General features: G+C 38.8%; 1 protein-coding gene across 1 annotated transcript in view; it reads left to right on the top strand.

Annotated features, from left to right (window-relative positions):
* Positions 1-19,758, top strand: part of LOC126458332 (WD repeat domain phosphoinositide-interacting protein 3) — a 128,516-nt gene that overhangs the window by 84,473 nt on the left and 24,285 nt on the right. Inside the window, exons 6-7 of the mRNA XM_050095292.1 lie at positions 14,562-14,663; positions 14,979-15,100. Coding sequence (XP_049951249.1) covers positions 14,562-14,663; positions 14,979-15,100 — 224 coding nt within the window. The remainder of the gene's footprint in view (positions 1-14,561; positions 14,664-14,978; positions 15,101-19,758) is intronic.

The raw sequence follows: 19,758 nt of genomic DNA on the forward strand, positions 1-19,758 counted from the left end.
ACTGCTAAATCAGAATGAGATTTTCACTTTGCAGCGGAGTGTGTACTGATATGAAACATCCTGGCATATGAAAACTGTTTGGCAGACTGAGACTCAAACTTGGGACCTTTGCCTTTCACGGGCAAGTCTTCTACCAGCTGAGTTACCCAAGCACGGCTTATGACCCATCCTCACAGCTTCAGTTCTGCCAGTATCTCGTCTCTTACATACCTTCCAAACTTTACAGAAGCTCTTCTGTGAAACATGCAGAACTAGCACTCCTGGAAGAAAGGATGTTGCACAGACATGGCTTAGCCACAGCTTGGGGATGTTTCCAGAATGAGATTTTCAGTCTGTAGCAAAAGGCAAAGGTCCCGAGTTCGAATCTTGGCCCGGCTCACAGTTTTAATCTTCTAGGAAGTTTTATATCAGCGCGCACCCCACTGGAGTGGCAAGTAATCTGATCAGTTCAGAATCTGTCTCTTGCCATTTTATCCCTGATAAAATTAAGGCCCCAAGAACGTGAACAAATGTCATCCAAGGTAACACCTATAGTACAGAAAAGCACATCTGGCATAAGTGGTACTAATCATTGCCTTAATTCCTCCAACAACACTGTCCAGGTGCCATTTTTCATTTCATTCTGGGCATTGTATTCTGAGCTTTTAATGATAAGCAGCATCAGTTTGTCAAAAAGAAATCAGAAGGCACTGATTACGAAGTCACCCACTCGGTGGTAGACTAGTGCAGTGAACCCTCATCTCTCCTTCAGGACATTCAAAGCAGGCAATGGTGTGTTAGTGATCATGTACTTTAGTCCATCTCTAGCCATGTACCTCACTGCACCAGTTGAGTTCTCGGAATAATTTGGGGAAAGATTTGAAACAGGAAGACATCTACTAATGGCATCTTCTCCGCCTCTTCATCATCGTCAGTGGCAGAAAATCCCCATCTGACTCTGATAACTGATTCAATATCTGAGTTCTCCAGAATATTCAAAAGCGCTTCCTTAGTAAGACTATGCTGATACAGCAGCACAATTGAAAATGCTTTTTACAGGCCAAAACACTAGCTAACTAATGAGCTGAGTAGCTACAGCAACACTCAAAATACAATTAAAAATTTAAGTTACAATTTCCAGTGTGGCTATCTTTTTAACAAAGTTTATACCATCATTCAGGGTAGAAGTTGTTGCCCAAAGCAGAATGCGACACAGATATCTTTTTGTAACACCAATATTTTAAAAGGGAGTTATGCCAGGGGTGAATTGAGCAGATCAGTGTGTGGAGCACAGTAACACATGCTGTTTTCTGTTAAGTGTTTGTGTGTTACTGTGCTCCATACTTTGACCTACTATAGGTGAGTGGTTTCCTTTCCCTTATGTTATATATTTCTCCACCCAGGAATTTCCATTATTGATCTTTTTGATTAATTTATTCATATTCTGGATGCCCAGCATGTGTCCATTGATCTCTACTTTTGCCACATGTAAGTTATTTTTGTTTTTGGGAAGTCTCATGTCTTTATTTTTATTCATATAGAATTGTGTAACGTGAGTTGTAAGATTAATGGCTGTACCATTTACTGTGGACAATTTGTAGACCATTGCCATTGTTCTCCTGGCAGTGTGTGGTGTGGATGTATGTGAGTCTTTCATCGGTATATTTGTGTGATCAGCTGACATCACAATTTTGAAGAGCTGCCCAGTGTTGCAGATAATTCATGTATGTAGGGCAAGAACAGGAGTGGCCCAAGGACCAAACATTGTAGAACATCATGTTTTTGTGTTTCACCACTCTGAATGTAATCTCATTACTATTGTATCATCATATAATTTGTTAATGGGAATCTCTGTTTTCTGTTGTTCTTAACTATCGCCACACAAGAGGAATGTCTTAAATGTCATACTGTTGTACTGTCCCTAGTACAATTTTATGATTTACACAGTTGAAGGCATTGACAAGACCTCAGATAATTTTATTTGTCTAACTCTGAGAGTGTGACATTATATATTGTTTGAAGGCATTGACAAAACCTCGGATAATTTTACTTGTCTAATTCTGAGTGTGTGACATTATATATTGTTTTCTTAGTAAAGAAGCCTTTATGGAAGCCTGACTGAGCCGTTTTTAAAAGGTTATTCTCAGAAAGGCAATTTTTTATTCTGTTGTAAGCTACCTTCTCAAAAGTTTTTAAGAACACAGGAAAGATAGAGATGTTCTAGATTAGATTAGATTAATACTTGTTCCATAGATCATGAATACGACACTTCGTAATGATGTGGAACGTGTCAGGTTAATAAAAGATGTCTGTACAAGATATTACATTACACAAAATATTGCATGACACAAATGTTTAAGTTGTTTTTTTCCCCTTAATTTGTATCTAAAAATTCAGCCATTAAGTAGAAGGAGTTTGTCATCTAGAAATTCTTTTAATTTATTTTTAAATATTAGTTGGCTATCTGTCAGGCTTTTGATGACCAAAGACTTATGTGGCAGCATAATTCACCCCTTTCTGTGCCAAAGTCAGATTTAACCTTGCATAGTGAAGATCATCCTTTCTCCTGGTTATAGCTATGTACACTGCTATTACTTTTGAACTGGGTTGGATTATTAACAACGAATTTCATAAGTGAATATATATACTGTGAGGTTACTGTGAGGATCCCTAGATCCTTAAATAGATGTCTGCAGGATGATCATGGGTGGGCTCCAGCAATTATTCTGATTACACGTTTTTGAGCAATGAATACTTTTCTACTCAACGATGAATTACCCCAGAATATGATGCCATACGAAAGCCGTGAATGAAAGTAGGCATAGTAAGCTAATTTACTGAGATTCTTATCACCAAAATTTGCAATAACCCTAATAGCATACATAGCTGAACTCAGACGTTTCAGCAGACCATCAATGTGTTGCTTCCAGTTTAACCTCTCATCAATGGACACACCTAAAAATTTTGAAAATACTACCTTAGCTACAGACTTCTGTTCAAAGTCTATATTTATTACTGGAGTTGTGCCATTTACTGTACGGAACTGTATATACTGTGTTTTATCAAAATTTAAAGAGAGTCCGTTTTCTGAGAACCACTTAATAATTTTGTGAAAAACATCATTTACAATTACATCACTTAGTTCTTGGTTTTTGGATGTTATTACTATACTTGTATCATCAGCAAAAAGAACTAACTTTGCATCTTCATTAATGTGGAATGGTAAGTCATTAATGTATATCAAGAACAATAAAGGACCTAAAACCGTACCCTGTGGGACCCTGTACTTAATAGCCCCCCAGTTTGAGGAATCAGCTGTTGTTTTAACATTACATGAATCACTTATTTCAACTTTCTGCATTCTTCCAGTTAAGTATGAATTAAACCATTTGTGCACTGTCCCCCTCAAACCATAATGATTTATTCCATAAAAACACGGGAGAACTGCCGGATATCAGTAACTTCCTGCCACGATATTTCGGCGCAGAGTCTTCTGGCCATCTTCAGGTGAAGGCCACTGTAGTAGTACTGCTGTAGTACGCCGGGAAAGCTTTAAACAACACATAATGATTTAGCTTATCTAAAAGAATTCCATGATTTACACAATCAAAGGCATTTGAGAGATCACAAAAAATACCAATGGGTGATGTCCGGTTATTCAGAGCATTTAATATTTGATCAGTGAAAGTGTATATGGCATTTTCTGTTGAAAAGCCTTTCTGAAAACCAAACTGACATTTTGTTAGTACTTTATTTTTACAAATATGGGAGGCTACTCTTGAATGCATTACTTTCTCAAAAATTTTTGATAGAGCTGTCAGAAGAGAGATTGGGCGGTAGTTGTTGACATCCGACGTGCAATGGTTTTACAATGGCATATTTCAGTCTATTGGGGAAAACGCCCTGCTCCAAAGAGCTATTACATACGTGGCTGAGAATCCTACTTATCTGTGGGGAACAAGCTTTAAGTACCTTGCTGGAAATGCCATCAATTCCGTAAGAGCTTTTACTTTTCAGTGAGTTTATTATTATACTGATTTCAGAGGGAGAGGTTGGTAAAATTACAGTTGTTTCAAACTGCACAGGTGCGGCCTCTTCTATTAGTAGCCTTGCCTCTTCTAGTGAAGATCTAGATCATATTTTCTCCACAACATTTAAAAAATGATTATTGAAAATATTTTCAATTTCTGGTTGTTTGTTAGTACACTTGTCATTCAGTTTTTATGGCACTAAAGTCTTCCTGTGCTCTTGGTTGCCCTCTTTCCCTTTCAATAATATTCCAAATTGCTTTAATTTTATTATCAGAGTTACTGATCTCAGACATGATACACATGCTTCTGGACTTTTTAATAACTTTTCTTAGTACCGCACAATAGTTTTTATAATATTGAACAATTTCGGGGTCAGTACTCCCTCTTGCTGTTAGATACAGTTCTCTTTTATGGTTGCAAGATATTCTTATTCCTTTAGTTAGCCAAGGTTTTTTATATGTTTTCTTGGAATTATGTTTAACTATTTTCTTGGGAAAACAATTTTCAAATACCCTTAAAAATGTATCGTGAAATAAGTTATATTTCAAGTTTGCTTCCTAAAGTTTGCAATATTTATATTGTTAATTGAACGCACTGCTTTGAAAGTCTGATTTGATATACTGCATGGAGCTATGTCATGTACTGTAACTAGCTGTGCACCATGATCTGAAAGACCATTCTCAACAGGATAAACATTTATGTCTTTAAACTTATCTTGGTCTATAAAAAAGTTATCTATCAATGTACTGCTGTTCTTTGTTATCCGAGTAGGAAAATCAATGACGGAGCTCAAATTGAAAGAATTGAGTAATACTAAAGGTCATTCTTCCTATTACACTCTTTCAGGGAATCAACATTGAAATCCCCACAAATGATAATTTGCTTCCCCCTGTCTGACAGATAGCGCAACAAAGCATCCAAGTTTTCTAGAAATAGCTGGAAATTCCCTGAGGGGGACCTATACACTGTTACAATTATGAAAGTGCCATAATTTAGTTTAAGTTCAGTGGCACATGCTTCCATGTGTTGCTCTACACAAAATTTTTTAGTTTCTAAATTTTTTACACTGTGGAAGCTTTTGACATATATGGCAATTCCTCCTCTCATCATATTATCTCTACTTACATGTGCAGCTAATTTGTACCCATTGATGCTAACCTTTTGCATATCAGTGACAATGTGATGCTCAGACAGGCATAGTACATCTACTACATTCTCAGTTTCTATATCTTCTAAACAAAGCAGAAGCTCATCAATTTTATTCTTCAACCCCCCAATATTTTGATGAAATATACTAACATTATTTTTCACTTTACTTTTGTGTGTATCTTTAACTTTTTTAACATCTTTAGTACCTGCCTGGCTGAGTTTCCCACTGGACACTGATCTTACACTAAAGAAGAGTTTCCACCATGAGAGGTAGTTCCTCCCCCCTTTAAATTTCCTGCTATCGGCCCAGCCAGTTTACCCTTCCCTTTCTTGTTGAGGTGTAGGCCATGTCTATATATAATCCCACCTACAGAGTGAATCAACAGGAACCACACCAATGTGTGACCCTGCACCAGATCCAAGTAGCCGTTCCAACTCCAAATTAACTCTCCTGACAAAAGAGCTCAAATGAGGTCGGTCGTGGCGCTCCAGAACCGACACAAACCCAACACTGGTATGACTCGATGTTGATGCAATCTTTGCCAGGTCACACTCTACGCTGTACCCCGGATCTCTGTCAATACTGTTGCCCGGCCGACCCACAGTAACCACGGTATCTTCCTTAGTAAAGCCTCTACATAGTGAACGTAAATCCTCTGTAACCTGCCCCAGTCCAGCACTAGGTTTGAAAAAACTTGTGACCTGGTATTCTGACCCTAATTCATCCTGCAGAAGTTGGCCCACACCCCTAGCATGCGAACTACGTAGCAACAAGACTTTCTTTCTCTTTGCATACTTCCCTACATTCTTATTCAATTTGCTGCTGAAAGCTTGTTGAGCCCTGTCTACATCTACTTCTGTGAGAGGCTCATCAGTTTCTGACTGAGGCAACAGGTCAAACCTATTTTGTACATTAATAACAAAGCTGTCAGAAGAATTTCTTGGCCTGTTCCTTATGCCTGTTGCCACTACCCACCCCTGTTTACCCTTCTCCCCCCTTAACCTGCTCAGTTCTCGCCTATCCTCATCTAACTCAGCCTGAAGGGCAGCAGTTTCCCCCTCCTGTTCCACAATCTTTCTATCTCTACTGCATAGCCTACAGAACCACTGATGAGTCTCGCTCATTTTCCCAATTCCCACGCCACTACAATCGCCCCAATGAAAAATATTACTACATCCATCACACCAGACCCCGGAGCTAACGATTCTACGGCATGTCAGGCACTTTACACTCATGGTACAAATCGATTTTAGTGACAGAAAGACAATTAAGTTACCGGAAAACAATGAAAATACGTGTATGAAAAATTAGGCCTACTCGCGACTATGTAAACAGTGGTTCAGAAGTTTTTTACTGGAAATTACTTAAGAGATGACGATACTCTACAGATATAAAGGGGCAGCAAACGTATTTAGCACACTAAGCTATCAGTAAATGCACTTAAAATTGCAGTATGAAGTTTCATCTGAAAGCTCAAAAGTTCGGCCTGGCCGCGATATGTAAACAAAACGAACTTTACGTGATTACTGTGAAAATCGCGAGTAAGACAAAAACCTTTAATGGTACGCTTGAAGAGCACTATAATTAACCTAATAAATTAATTTTTAAAGTGGTAAAAACAGTTTATTACTACTTAAATTACTTACCTTGTACGAGAGCTGTGACTCAGACGTCTGTATAGCAGGTGCAGGGCTACCAACAGTACAGGTCACAGTACAGGTCACTCACTTCAATAAATGGTTACTAGTATCTTGTGCTTCAGTCTTTCAGGAAGTATTCCTTGTCTCATTGATCATTTACAAAGATGATCCAATACAGGATGCCACTAAGTAAGGCCAATATTGTACTATTCGGATTGAAATACCATCATAGCCAGAAAAGCATTGCTTTTTAATAATCACTGCTTCCTTTAGTGAACTAATGATGTTCCTAAGAGATAACGTATTGCCTGTTGGCTTCTGTCTTGGGTTCTTCAGGGGACTTTTGTTGAACGATTTTGCAGCACAAGTGGCCCGAATTTCAGAGGTTCAACCATCATTGCTGGAGCAGTCAGGAGTTGAGCCAGTGGCCAGAGATTATAGGTAAATGTCGTGCAAACATCTGTGAACTTTCCTCTGGTCATTAACTCTGTGATCGCTCCACAAAGAGATTGGTAACCACTGAACTGAGTTGAATACCCATAACGACACATTCCAGCTGCTCGTAGAAATAGCCATTCTAGATAAAGTAGTTCATGGTAAGACATGCATGAAAGAGCTTAGGAAAGGGAACTGATATGCTCCAGATAGTCACTGGATAGCATTTTTATAAAAAAAAATAATCTCAAAGCTGACCAGTGTCATTTGGTCCAAGTTTTAGTTTCTTCAGTTTCTGAATGAAATGTCCCTAGTCTTGTATGTATCTTTTGTCCTTTCCCAATTGTGGTTGTAGCAGAGGGGCCAAGTGTTTCAGTAGTTGGTGAAAGTCGATGAACCAGGAGCATTTAAGGACAACATGCATAGTTTCAACAAGAAAGAAGAAAGCCTCAAGTAAACAGATCCTGGATTACTTACGTGCATGTTTGAAAGAACAGACACTGTTGGCAAGCCACAGCTCCATGATATACTTTGAAGTTTATTCATTGACTGCAAATGCATTGACGTCAGCTGTATTTGGTAAAGATCTATTAGTCAGTAGTGACATGTGAAAATCTGTGCTGGACCTGCACTCAATCCCAGTTGTACAATTTATTACAAGCTAAGACAGCCACACAACAGCAGCAACATTGGTCTCAATTCCTTCTTGTCTTCTCCTCTTTGTGCAGGAATCCAACTAATGTTGCGAGCATAAGGTTATGAATTTACTGGATTGTGATAGAAGGATGTAGAAAGTGTGACATGTGAAAGTTTGGGTTGTTCCATGGAACATGCATGGATGGTTGAAATGGCTAACATGACTGCTCACGATGAGTGGGAAATGTGGGTTCGAGTCCCGATCTGGCACAGATACTCATATATCACTATTTGTAGTAGATCTATACCTATACAGCTGATGTCGAGAAATTGACAGTGTAAATTTCAATGACCCTGGATTCTCTTACTGCAGCGAACAACTGTTGCAGGTAACAGGGAGGAACCACAGCTGTAATGGCCAGGGAAAAGCCCTGAGGCAATGGTGTGCACAGGTACATATAATCTCCAGCCATAGGCTTGATGCCAGTGTACCATCATCAATGGAGGGTGAACCTAAGACAGTGCCAGCCACTTGTGCAGACTAAACATCAAGAAATTCATTGAACAGACATTTGGTGAAAATTGTGAGATGGAAGCCAATAGGCAGTGCATCAACAAGTGGCCCTGAAATCCTCAACAATTACCTAACAGATGATTTGGCTGAACTGTTATTTGGGGATTGTGTATGCAGTGCCAGGCTAAGTAAACTTTCAAGGGTTCCTTTTTTCCCCTTTTTTTCAGCTGCTGTCTGGAAGAGTTTATTGAAATTAGTGGTCAATAATGTGAGTTTAATATTATCTTTGTCACTACTGTTGTCATCAGGGAGTGAATTATCATCTGCCTTACTGAGATTATTAGTTTCATTCCTTATAATTCTCAACATTTCCTTTTCTTTGTTCTTGGAATATTGAATTTTAGCATGTATAGTATGTGCTTTTCACCATTTTGATAAAATGATGACTACGTTTTCAATACTACTTGTAGTACATCTTTAAGTCTCGATTAGGGCTTGTCCTGTAATCAGTTAAGCTCTCTCATGCTGCAGAAGATCCAGATATTAGCCACACTTTCTCTACACTTCCATTGTAGTTGTCCCAGATCTATTGTAATTTCTCATCTTCTGTGTTTCCAAGGAAACCTATTTCCATATTTTATTCTGTAAATTGTCCATAAATAGTGCAACTAAGTCAGCATTTATGATTCTGTAAAATTGTGCTATTCCCTCCGTAGTTAAACTGAATTTGCTTTATTACTGCCATTTGATAATTTTGTTTAGATAAAACATTTATTATGTGTCTGACATCTATTTCATGAAAGATAGTTCAATTTAAAAGTAAATTAGCAGTCACTATTGCACTATCTCATTCTATTCTTATTGGAAATGTTACCTTCGAGATCAAATCAAAACTGGGCATCAGTGCTTCTAACTTTCACTTATCAGAACCCTCTGTGTGGTGGTGCTGCTGGCAGAGCATGATCTCTGCCTCAACGAGACTGAAGCTCCCACATACTTCAGTATGGCACATGGCACTTCTTTAGCTTGAAATAAGTGGTTTAGCTCTGTCATAAGTTGAATTGAATACTATCTTTTTTTTTTATTTCTTGATGGTGACTAGCTTCGGACACCTGTGTCCACTTTCAAATTATCCGTAAGTGTGACAAATACAGGCAATAATCCACGTACAGAAATGCCCTGCAGTGATCAAGGTGGTACTATGACTGACTGTTGTTGAGCTGGCCATAGGACCGCTTTCATCACCTCAGGGGCAGTTTCTGCACATGGGCTGTTGCCTGTATTTGTCACACTTACGGATGGTTTGAAAGTGGACACAAGTGTCCGAAACTAGTCACCATCAAGGAAAAAAAAATAAATACTTCACAATACAACTTGTGATGGAGCTACAACTATTTATTTCAATTATAAGACAAGTTGCGGACCTATTTTTCATGTGCAGCATGCAGCAAGTTGGTAAACTTTCTCAGCTATTGATCTTTCCCTTTGTAGCCCACAATTCCTCCCCTCCATTCAATGAGAAGTTCATGATGATTTGTGTGACAGCAATCATTTTCCAATTGTCTTATCTTTTCTTCAGCATAAATCACCCGGATGCCCTTCCAGGTGGGCCTTTATTAGTGTGGAATGGGATGTTTTTCTTTGGCTGCCATCCAAATCACTCCACCATATGGCCGCTTTGATGACTTCGTACAGAGTTTGACTGATGCCAACCTTTCAGCAGCTGCTTCAGCAGTTCCCTCTTCCTCGGTATCTACCCGATGGAAGACTATCCTTTGGTGGACCCCTGAAATTTCTATGGTTGGTAAAGACCACCATCATGCCTTCCAAAGCTACAAATGGCATCCCTCTCTTGACCACTTCCTGGCCTTTAAATGGCTTCGTGCCTGGCCCTGGTATCTAATTAAATGTTAGGAACAGATTTGTTGGGAACAATATGTCACTACCGTAGGGCTGCATACTCCCTCTTCGCAGGTACGGGCAAAGATCAGGCACATATGTGGTCGCTGTCCTCCAACAGGTGTCCCAGGAATTTCCCTAAATGGTATTATCCTCACCAGCTCAAACTCTTATGACTGAGCATTTTGCTCAGGCTTCAGCATTGATCCACTATGCACCCGTGTTCTGTCTTCTCAAACACTGTCTGGAACGATTCCCTGTATCTATTGTTTCCCATCATCTGAAGCCTTGTAACACACCATTTAGTGAGTGGGAGTTCACCATCGGCCTCACTCTCTGCCCCAAGATGACTCCCAGACCAGACTGGGTACACAACCAAATGCTTCAGTACTTATTGGTGGCTAGCCAATGCCATATACTTGCCCTTCTCATCCGTCTCTGGAGCGGGAGGGAATTCCCTTCCCAGTGGTAAGAAAGTGTCATTATTATAGTTTTGAAATCGGGTAAATGCCTCTGCAGATGAACAGCTGTTGCCTGATCAGTTTAACCACTGCTGTTTTCAAGTTACTTGAATGTATGGTGAGTCAAAGGCTGTATTGAATACTTGACTCCCAGGACCTTTTGGCTTCAATCCAGGGTGGTTTTCACTGAGGCTACTGTCCTGCAGATAATTTAGTTCATGTGGAATCTGCAGTCCATATGGCTTTTACCCGTTGTCAACACCTTGTTGCAGCCTTTTCTGATCTGCATAAAGCTTATGATACCACATGATGCCACCATATCCTTGCCACATTACATGAGTCAAGCCTCCATGGTATGCTCCTGATTTTTAACCAGAACTTTCTTTCATGTCACACTTTTTAGGCAAATGTTGGTGACTCCCATAGCATCTCCCATATGCAGGAGAATGGGGTATTGCAGGGTTGTGTTTAGAGTGTCTCCTCTTTTTAGTGCCTATCAATGGTCTAGTGGTGGCTGTGGGACCTACAGTGTCCCCCTCTTTGTATGCTGATAACTTTTGCATTTATTTTTGTTTGTCAATAATGGGTGTTGCTGAATACAAACTGCAGTGACCAGTACACAGAGCACAATCTTGGACTCTTACTCATGGCTTTCAATTTTTGGATGCCAAAGACAAGAATTATGAATTTCAGTCATCACTGTACAGTGCATCCTCATCCAGATCTGTACCTTGATGACAAGTCCCTCAATGTGGTGGACTCTCATCGTTTTTTGGGATTGGTCTTTGATGCACAGTTGACATGGCTTCCCCATTTTAGTCAACTAAACCAGACATGTTACTTGCACCTGAATGCTCTTCGATCCATCAGTAATATCAATGGGGGCATGGACCACTCTACTCTGCTGTGGCTTTACAAAGCATTGGTCCAGTTGTGTCTAGATTACAGGATTTTCACATACAGCTCAACATCACCTTTGACATTACAGACGCATCTTTTTTGCAGGTACATAGATCTGCCTTCTGCAATGGTGGCCCAGGTGTGGGGTTACAATCATCATCCTCATTCAGTCCTGTTTTTCAGAACTTCATGTTCCCCTCTACCACCTGTCCACCTGACCTGCTCACATATACCTCCATAGAGCGTCCCCTGTCCACATCTGTATCTTGACCTACCACAAGATATGAAAGACTCGGCTCCCGCTGAGGCTTTCTGCCACCTGTTTTTCTCCATTCTCAGTGTGTTTCAGGGTTCAGAAGTCATCTATACTGATGGCTTGATGGTTGCTGGCCACACAGGCTTTGCTTGTGTTCTTACAGGCTACAAGGAACTTCACTCATTGCTGGATGGCTGCAGTGTTTTCACTGCGGAGCTGGTAGCAATCTCCCGTGCTCTTGAGCATATCTGTTCCAGCACCAGTGAATGCTCATCCGTAGCGACTCCTTGTGCACAGTGTACAAGCTCGTGACCAGTGTTACTCTTGGCATCCCTTGGCTCTGACTAACCAGGGATTCCCTTTTTACCCTCAAACAATATGGACACTTAGATGTTTTTATCTTGGCCCCAGGTCATATTGGGATCCCAGGAGTGAACTTGCTGACAGGCTGGCCGAATTGGCTACTGCCAAGCTGTGTTTTGATATCTATATTCCAGCAGTGGATCTTTGCTTGGCATTATTCCGTCAAGTTCTAAGGATTTGGAATACAAAAAGGCATACTCTGATGTCGCCAAACGAACTATGGGCAATAAAGAGGACCACAAATTTGTGGAGGTCCTCAAGACCACAAATTTGTGGAGGTCCTCTATGTGGGCCTCTCGCAAGGACTCTCTCATCCTTTGCCAGATCCGCATCAGCCATACTTGGCTAACCCATGGTCATCTCCTTCATCATGAAGATTCTCCCGGCTGTTGTGCTGCCCATTCGATGGTGGTCCACATTTTGCTGGACTGTTCTAACCTAGCCTACCTGCGGCAGACACTTACTCTTGCTGACTTGCTACCCTTGATATTAGCAGACGATGCCTCAGTGGCTGACATGGTTTTACAGTTTATTCATGGAGGGTTTTTTTGTCACTCTCTCTAAGGGAGAACACCTCAGACTTGTCAGTCCAGTTAGGGATTGGCAGGACACCCTGTTACCTCCTCAGACTTGACTGGGCAATGGCTATTTAGGCTAGGTGGTCTGCCCCAGCCTCCACACTACTCATCCTTTTGCTCTTCTTCTGTTTCTCATGTGTTCTATCTGACTTGGTGATCTTCCTCTGTTTTCCTGTGCTTCACTCGCTCTGTCCATGTTGTTAGTCTTAACTATGTTGTTGGGTGGGGTGCCTCTGGTAAGTGCTGGGGCATACGTCCCCATTGTAGTGTCTGCTTTTGAGGACCTGTGGCTGCTCCGTGAATGGTGCACCTTTCCCATCTTTCTTTCTTTTCCCCTTTTCTTCTTCCTCGTTCCTTTATCAAGGCTCTGTTGGCCTTTGCTAGACCTTGGGGTTTTCCTTCCTTGGATTCCGCATACTGTACTGTTCTTTGGTGCATAGTTTTGTTGCCTTGCCTGTTGTGGGTAGAGGAGACTAGTGCCTTCATAGTTTGATCACTTCAACACTTTAAACAACCAACCTATATTATTTATGTTCTGCCAGATCTTACCATTACCATGATGTAATGTAGTTGATATCTCCAAGTGTCTCCTAGTCTATTCCAATGTCTCTTGTGATTTTGGAAAAGGATGTTTCTTGCAACCAGTTGAAACCTGTGACAGAACTGTAGAAGTCTCTTGCCCCCCTCTCCCTTGCTGACTTGCTACCCTTGATATTAGCAAACAATGCCTCAGTGGCTGACATGGTTTTACAGTTTATTCATCCAGTAGCTTCACCTTCCATTACCTCTCCTATAATAATGTTTCAATCACAGAGGACTATCAAATTTTCATCACCCTTCATGCATTTTATCAGTTTATCCATGTCCTCATACATTCTCTCATTTCCTCACCATCAGTTTGTGATGTGATCATGTAACTGTGTGGAATGGTGGTATGGTGTTGGCTTAGTTTCAGTTCTCAGAAGAAAAATTGGCCACAGTGTTGCTCATAATAATTCAACTTGTTAAATGCTTTTCCATTCATAATTATACTAACAGCTGTTACACCAGTCACCAATGCTGTTACTATTATTCTATAATCGTCTGACTAGAAATCTCTCTTTTCTTTCTATTACACTTCACTAATCCATAAAACTTCTAAATTGAACCTTCTCATCTCTCTTTCCAGATTCTTCAGTTCCCGTACAAGTTTCGTACATATAATATTCCGTGCTCCAATTTGTAGAACAGTAGAGTTGTTGTTTATCCTAGTCTTGAAAATCCCCTCCTGGACAGTTCCTGCCCAGAGATCCGAAGGGGGCTAGTTTATGTGAGGAATTGTTTGAGAAGGAAGTGGTAATCTTGGACTTATTTTATGAAGAGTCCATATCTTGTGATTACATTGTGTTTGTCTTTAATGCAGTGGTTTCTAATACCTATTGCTCCTCATTTCATTGATCAATGCTAATTTTTCCACCTTTAGGGCCCGCTACCTAACCCAAAGGTAAGAGGGTACCCTCCACCCTCTTTTGACAATAATTGTAGAATGTGGACAACTCTGTATACCAGGAGTATTTGGCCACCAGAGTGTATGATTTTCATTCAGAATATAAACAGTGTCTGTAAATAAACCCAGGTCCTTTGGACTGGTAGTTGAAGACACTACCCCTTTTCTACAGACACTTTCCACTACACTATTGTACTACACCACTAAAATAAGTTTGTTTAAAATTGTTTCAGTATAAACTTCAACCATGATTCCACATGTCTTTGTGTGGCAAGTGATCATGGGACAGTACATATATTTGCAGTTGAAGATCAGAAACTGAATAAGCAGTCCAGGTAAGTTCTTCAATATAAAATTTATTGTACGTTATTCTGTAGTAATGTAGCATGTTTTGTATTATAATAGAGAGGATTTTTAAAATCTGCAGTTTTCAGAATGAATATTGTTCCTTAAATATAACATATTGAATGAAGTTTATATGAACATATTTTGCATACAAGAATATTTTGAACTATGCTCCAAAACTGAATTGCTAAATGTGGCATTTTGAGATTGCTGAATTTTATGATGAATGTGCAGTGGTCTGAGCTATTTTCTTTAGCCCAGTCCTCTCATATAAATGGTGTAATTTTCAATCACTTTTTTTTTAGCTTGGCGTCTGCTACATTTTTACCAAAGTACTTCAGTTCAAGCTGGAGTTTCTGCAAATTCCAAGTTCCAGGTGGTCCTCAATGTATGTGTGCATTTGGTTCAGACAACAACTCAGTCATAGGTATGGTACCTTTTCTGCTATCTACACATTTAGATTTCTGAAGTCAGTCCCTCTCCCTCTCCCTCTTGTATATATATTGTCCTTCTGTATACATTTATATATATGGATGCAAATGGGTTATGAATGATAAAATAACTGCTCATTGATGTGTTATTATGAAAGATAAAAATACAAGAATTCTCACCACCACTAGTTAGTAAATCCCAGACATTATCAGAATAAACATAACAACGGAGGCTATAAACTCATTTCATTGCATGAGTATAAACAGCACCATCACTTAATAATGAATGTTGTCAAAAACTCAATATAATCATTAATTTAAAAATGGTAGTATGTGAAAACATGATTCAGGTAAAATGAAAGAAGTGTGTTAAGTGGACTTGATAAATATTGAAGGAAATAAACCTGTCCAGTACTGCTCTTGTTTCTGATAGGGGTATTAAACAGTCTGATTATAGTGTTAATCCCATAGATCAGTTGTTACACACTTTGCGAAAATTCAACTAAATATGAATACCAGGAACTGAAAGTCAAACACAGCAACTGTTTTAAGGAATATTTAGATATTGATATGAGTCATCATAATATCTGATAAACATGGTTATAGGAACAGTGTGCATCATCGTCAAGATGATGAAGAAAAGAATACCCAAAAATGTTATTGCCAGGCTAGTGACAAAAGATATACCATCCTACCTCTGGTAGATCCCAATTTATCTGCCAAATATGTACATTGCAACAAGTCATATGATAAAAAAAAAAAGACAAATGGAAACAGTAAATGTTTGTAATCACTGGATGCAACCGATAAAAATAAAACTAACTAAGTCCATAGAATAGTATGTATTGCTGGCAATACACTCTGAAATAAAACTGAACTTCTGAAGCCTGTATTTGTTGTGTAACAAAAACCTGTCATATAATGTACCTCATCTGAGTAGTATAATCACTACAGCATACACTCTTGCCTGGTTGCTAATCATAAGGGCACCTGCTGGGCATAACAGGCATGCATAATTTCTCAAATCTGAAGTTGATGCTGTAGGAATAGCCACCTGCACTACACTACCAAAATGTCAGACATGTACCTGCAAACAAACAAAAAATTAATGACGTATTTATTATTCCTCATGAAGTGATAATTAAACTGTATGACTACCCTTCGTATCTGTATATCTGTCTACCATATTTTAAGGACTATAAGATGCACTTTTTTCTTCGAAAAATTGCCTCCACAATGCAGGTACATCTTATACTCGAAATTAATATAAAAATGTCCATTGTTTGATTTAAAATTCCCACCAGTCTTTAAAAGGGCCATGTATTTGATGCTGCTGGAAACCTATCTCTGTCTGGCAATATTGGATTCAGCTGGCAGCAGCAGTGCACTGACACGATGAACATGAGTTGCAGTAATTCACAAGCTTGTTAACAATGACTCCCTCCTGCCCCGCCATCATAAATCCAGAACACTGTCTAGCCTATGATGCGTCATTCCATTCTACAGTGCTAGTAAAATGAATTGAAAGTGATTTGTGTTGTTGTTAACAGCACATTATTTTTGTTGGCAGCAGGTTTCACTAAAAAAAAAAAAAGGGAAAAGATATTCACATGATGCAGCCTGTACATTGAAACTAATAGTATATGCAGAATAATTTGGAAACAGAGCAGCTGAGCAGCATTTTGGCCCTTCAACAAAGAAAAACAATACACGATCGATGGGCCAATAAAGAAGTAAAAAAAATGTGGAACACTAAATGTGTAGAGGACTGAATGCAAAGTTGCCTAAACGAGAAGATGACGTATTGAAATGGATTCTAGAACACCATCAAAATCGCATTGGAATTAATACACAAATGATTCAAATACACACTTGTAAGCAAGCAATACAGTGAAACTTAACATACTTTAGAGGTGTAGTTGGTTGGCGCTACAGATTTATCAAAACCAAAGCTAAAATATCTCAGAAAATACCACAAGAGTATGAAGAGCAAATATTATTTTCCCATTGCTCTATTATTCAACACCAAAAGAAAAACAGTGTGGAACTAAGCCAAATAGCAAATATGGATGAAACTCCTCTGACATTTGATGTGACAAGTAACATAACTGTTGCCATGAAAGTTGCTGAAACTGGAACTATAAAAACAAGTGAACATAAAAAAAAAAAAATGCACTACACTTTTGTCCTTTCATGTTGTGCCATCAGTACTAAACTTAATCCAGTGATCATTTTCAAACGCAAAACAATATCTGAGAAGGGTTGGATGTATGAGGCTGGTATGAAGTTATGGATTAATAGTGTGTGGGAGAGAAGGAAAGGTTGCTTTATTGAAGAAGAGTTCTCTTCTTGTATTAGATCAGTTTAGTAGTCATTTGAAAAATTGTTTGAACGAGAAATTGAGACAGGGGAATACAGAGCTTGCTGTTATTCTGGGGGGACTTGCTTCACAATTGCCACCTCGTGATGTCTTAATAAATAAACCACATATAGTGTATATGAGAGAGGAATGGAACAAATGGATCATGAATTCACACCAAAGTGCACTTTAAAATCACCTACAATCAAACAAGTGTGTCAGTAGATAAAATAGTTGTGGTTTAGAGTGAGAGAAGACATTATTGTTAAATCTTTCAAGAAGTGTGGCATGAGTAAGGCTCTCGAAGGCGGTGAACACCATCTTATATATGAAGAGGACAATGATGACAACAAAGAGGTAGAAGGAGGAGGAGGAGAAGAAGAAGAAGAAGAAGAAGAAGAAGAAGTAGTAGGAGGAGGAGGAGGTTCAAATGACGATTTTCAGGGATTTTAAAGGGCAATTTGGTTTTATAAACTAAGAAATTTTTTAGACTGGCTTTTCAGTCTAATAATAGAAGTGGTAAAAATGTTATTTTTAAAAAAATTGCTTAGAGGTGAAGATGTGTCTTGTAGATCATAGCATCTTATGGTCCATAAAATACTGTAGGTATTTATGGTAATCTGATAGTGGGTGATAAATGGTCACACTGCTTCATGTCTGTTAGTAGTATGGGTTTGGTGTGTGGTGGGAGTTGTAACATTTTGCCCATCATTTGATTTAATATAATCAATTTCAGAGATCACTGTTTGAAGACCTTTCACATAGCCAAAAGCTTTTCATTTATGTTTATCACTGATCCGTAATACTGAAAAAGTAGTATGACATTCTTTCAAGAGAAGTTGTGTCCCAAAATTTATTATCTTCTTCGCAATGCTTAAGAAGACTTTGTTTGCTAGTAACTGAGTGTGTAACAACCAGAAGAATAATATGAACTGTTCCTATGTGGACTGTGTTACTGTTATTTATTCCTTGTAAACATCTATGACCTCTGAGGAATTAATATGCAGTTTCTTTTAGGAAAGAGTGATTCCTGTTGGAATCTTGCCTTTACTTTAAATTGAGTCACAATTCAACCAAAGCAAAACATTGGTAATGACAACAGTTACCCTCATTGTTGTTGTCAGTTTGGTAGTCAAAATTTGAATGGTCTTTTTGTCACAAGATAAGTAGATCGGACTCCTCTATTATGTAAATGCTGTATTTACCCAACTGTAAGATGGTCCTTTCTTTGAAGAGGCTTCTTGATTAATTTTTAATTTTAACATATCTTTAGTGATATAAAGTGTCTTAAGGCTGCCTAAAAAGTTAATCTTGTCTCTTGTAAACAATTTGTGGTGTTTTCTTAGATTATATGATTCTTATACTCATGTAGCTGTTCATCAAAGACTACAGGAAGGCAACTCGCTAAGCTAGTAATATTCTGTTTCACACCCCACCGCATCTTCTTCATTTTCGCACACCAGCTGGTACTTGCTACATTTATTTTATCTTATTCTATTTATTTATTTCTTTAAAGTGGTCTCTTACATTGAACCAGGGTTTCACACCTACAGTATCCATTAAATCATAGTTACCTAAGAAATAAAAATTATAATATGACAGCTAGTATTAAAATGATTTGAGTGTCTGAAGTGACAGTATGAGTAAATTATACTGACTACGAACTAATAAAGTCAATACCATCATTACTTGTACTACTGCATATTCTGCTGCTGCTGCTGATGATGATGATAACAGAACTGTATATTAATAACAGTAATGATAGTGGCATATAAAAGATGAATTTATGGGTGTACAAAATAGAAGTTTTCTGTAAGGTGAGTTCTGGGAAAAGAAAATTTAAGAAGACTGTGTCCTCTAAGAATATTGAGGAATGAGGAAAATCAGGTTGGAAGGAGTGATCTCTAAGGGTAATAAGTGCTTACAGGGACAATGCTAAGCCTTATTGTTGCTTTAGCAGATATGTCACTACCTGTCTTCTGAAGTTGGAGATGTTATTTAGTTCTCTCATATAATGTGGGAGGCTATTTCAGAGTCAGCTTCCTGCTACTGAGAAGGACTTTAAGAAGGTGGCTGAATGATTTAGTTGGGTAGAAAGAATTTTACTCTGATGGGAGCAGGTGTTTCCACCACCATGTTGTTTAGACACAAGCATTAAGACCGAGGAAAGGGATGAAGGCAGTGTTCAGTGATAAGACAGTAGAGAAGACAGACAATATGGAAATCTCTGCGCTTGTCTGTATGTATTCAGGATAGGTGTGCATATGATGATGAAATGTGATCATAGAATCGAAA

This window comes from Schistocerca serialis, chromosome 2 (genome assembly GCF_023864345.2).
Source record: "Schistocerca serialis cubense isolate TAMUIC-IGC-003099 chromosome 2, iqSchSeri2.2, whole genome shotgun sequence".
NCBI lineage: Eukaryota > Metazoa > Arthropoda > Insecta > Orthoptera > Acrididae > Schistocerca > Schistocerca serialis.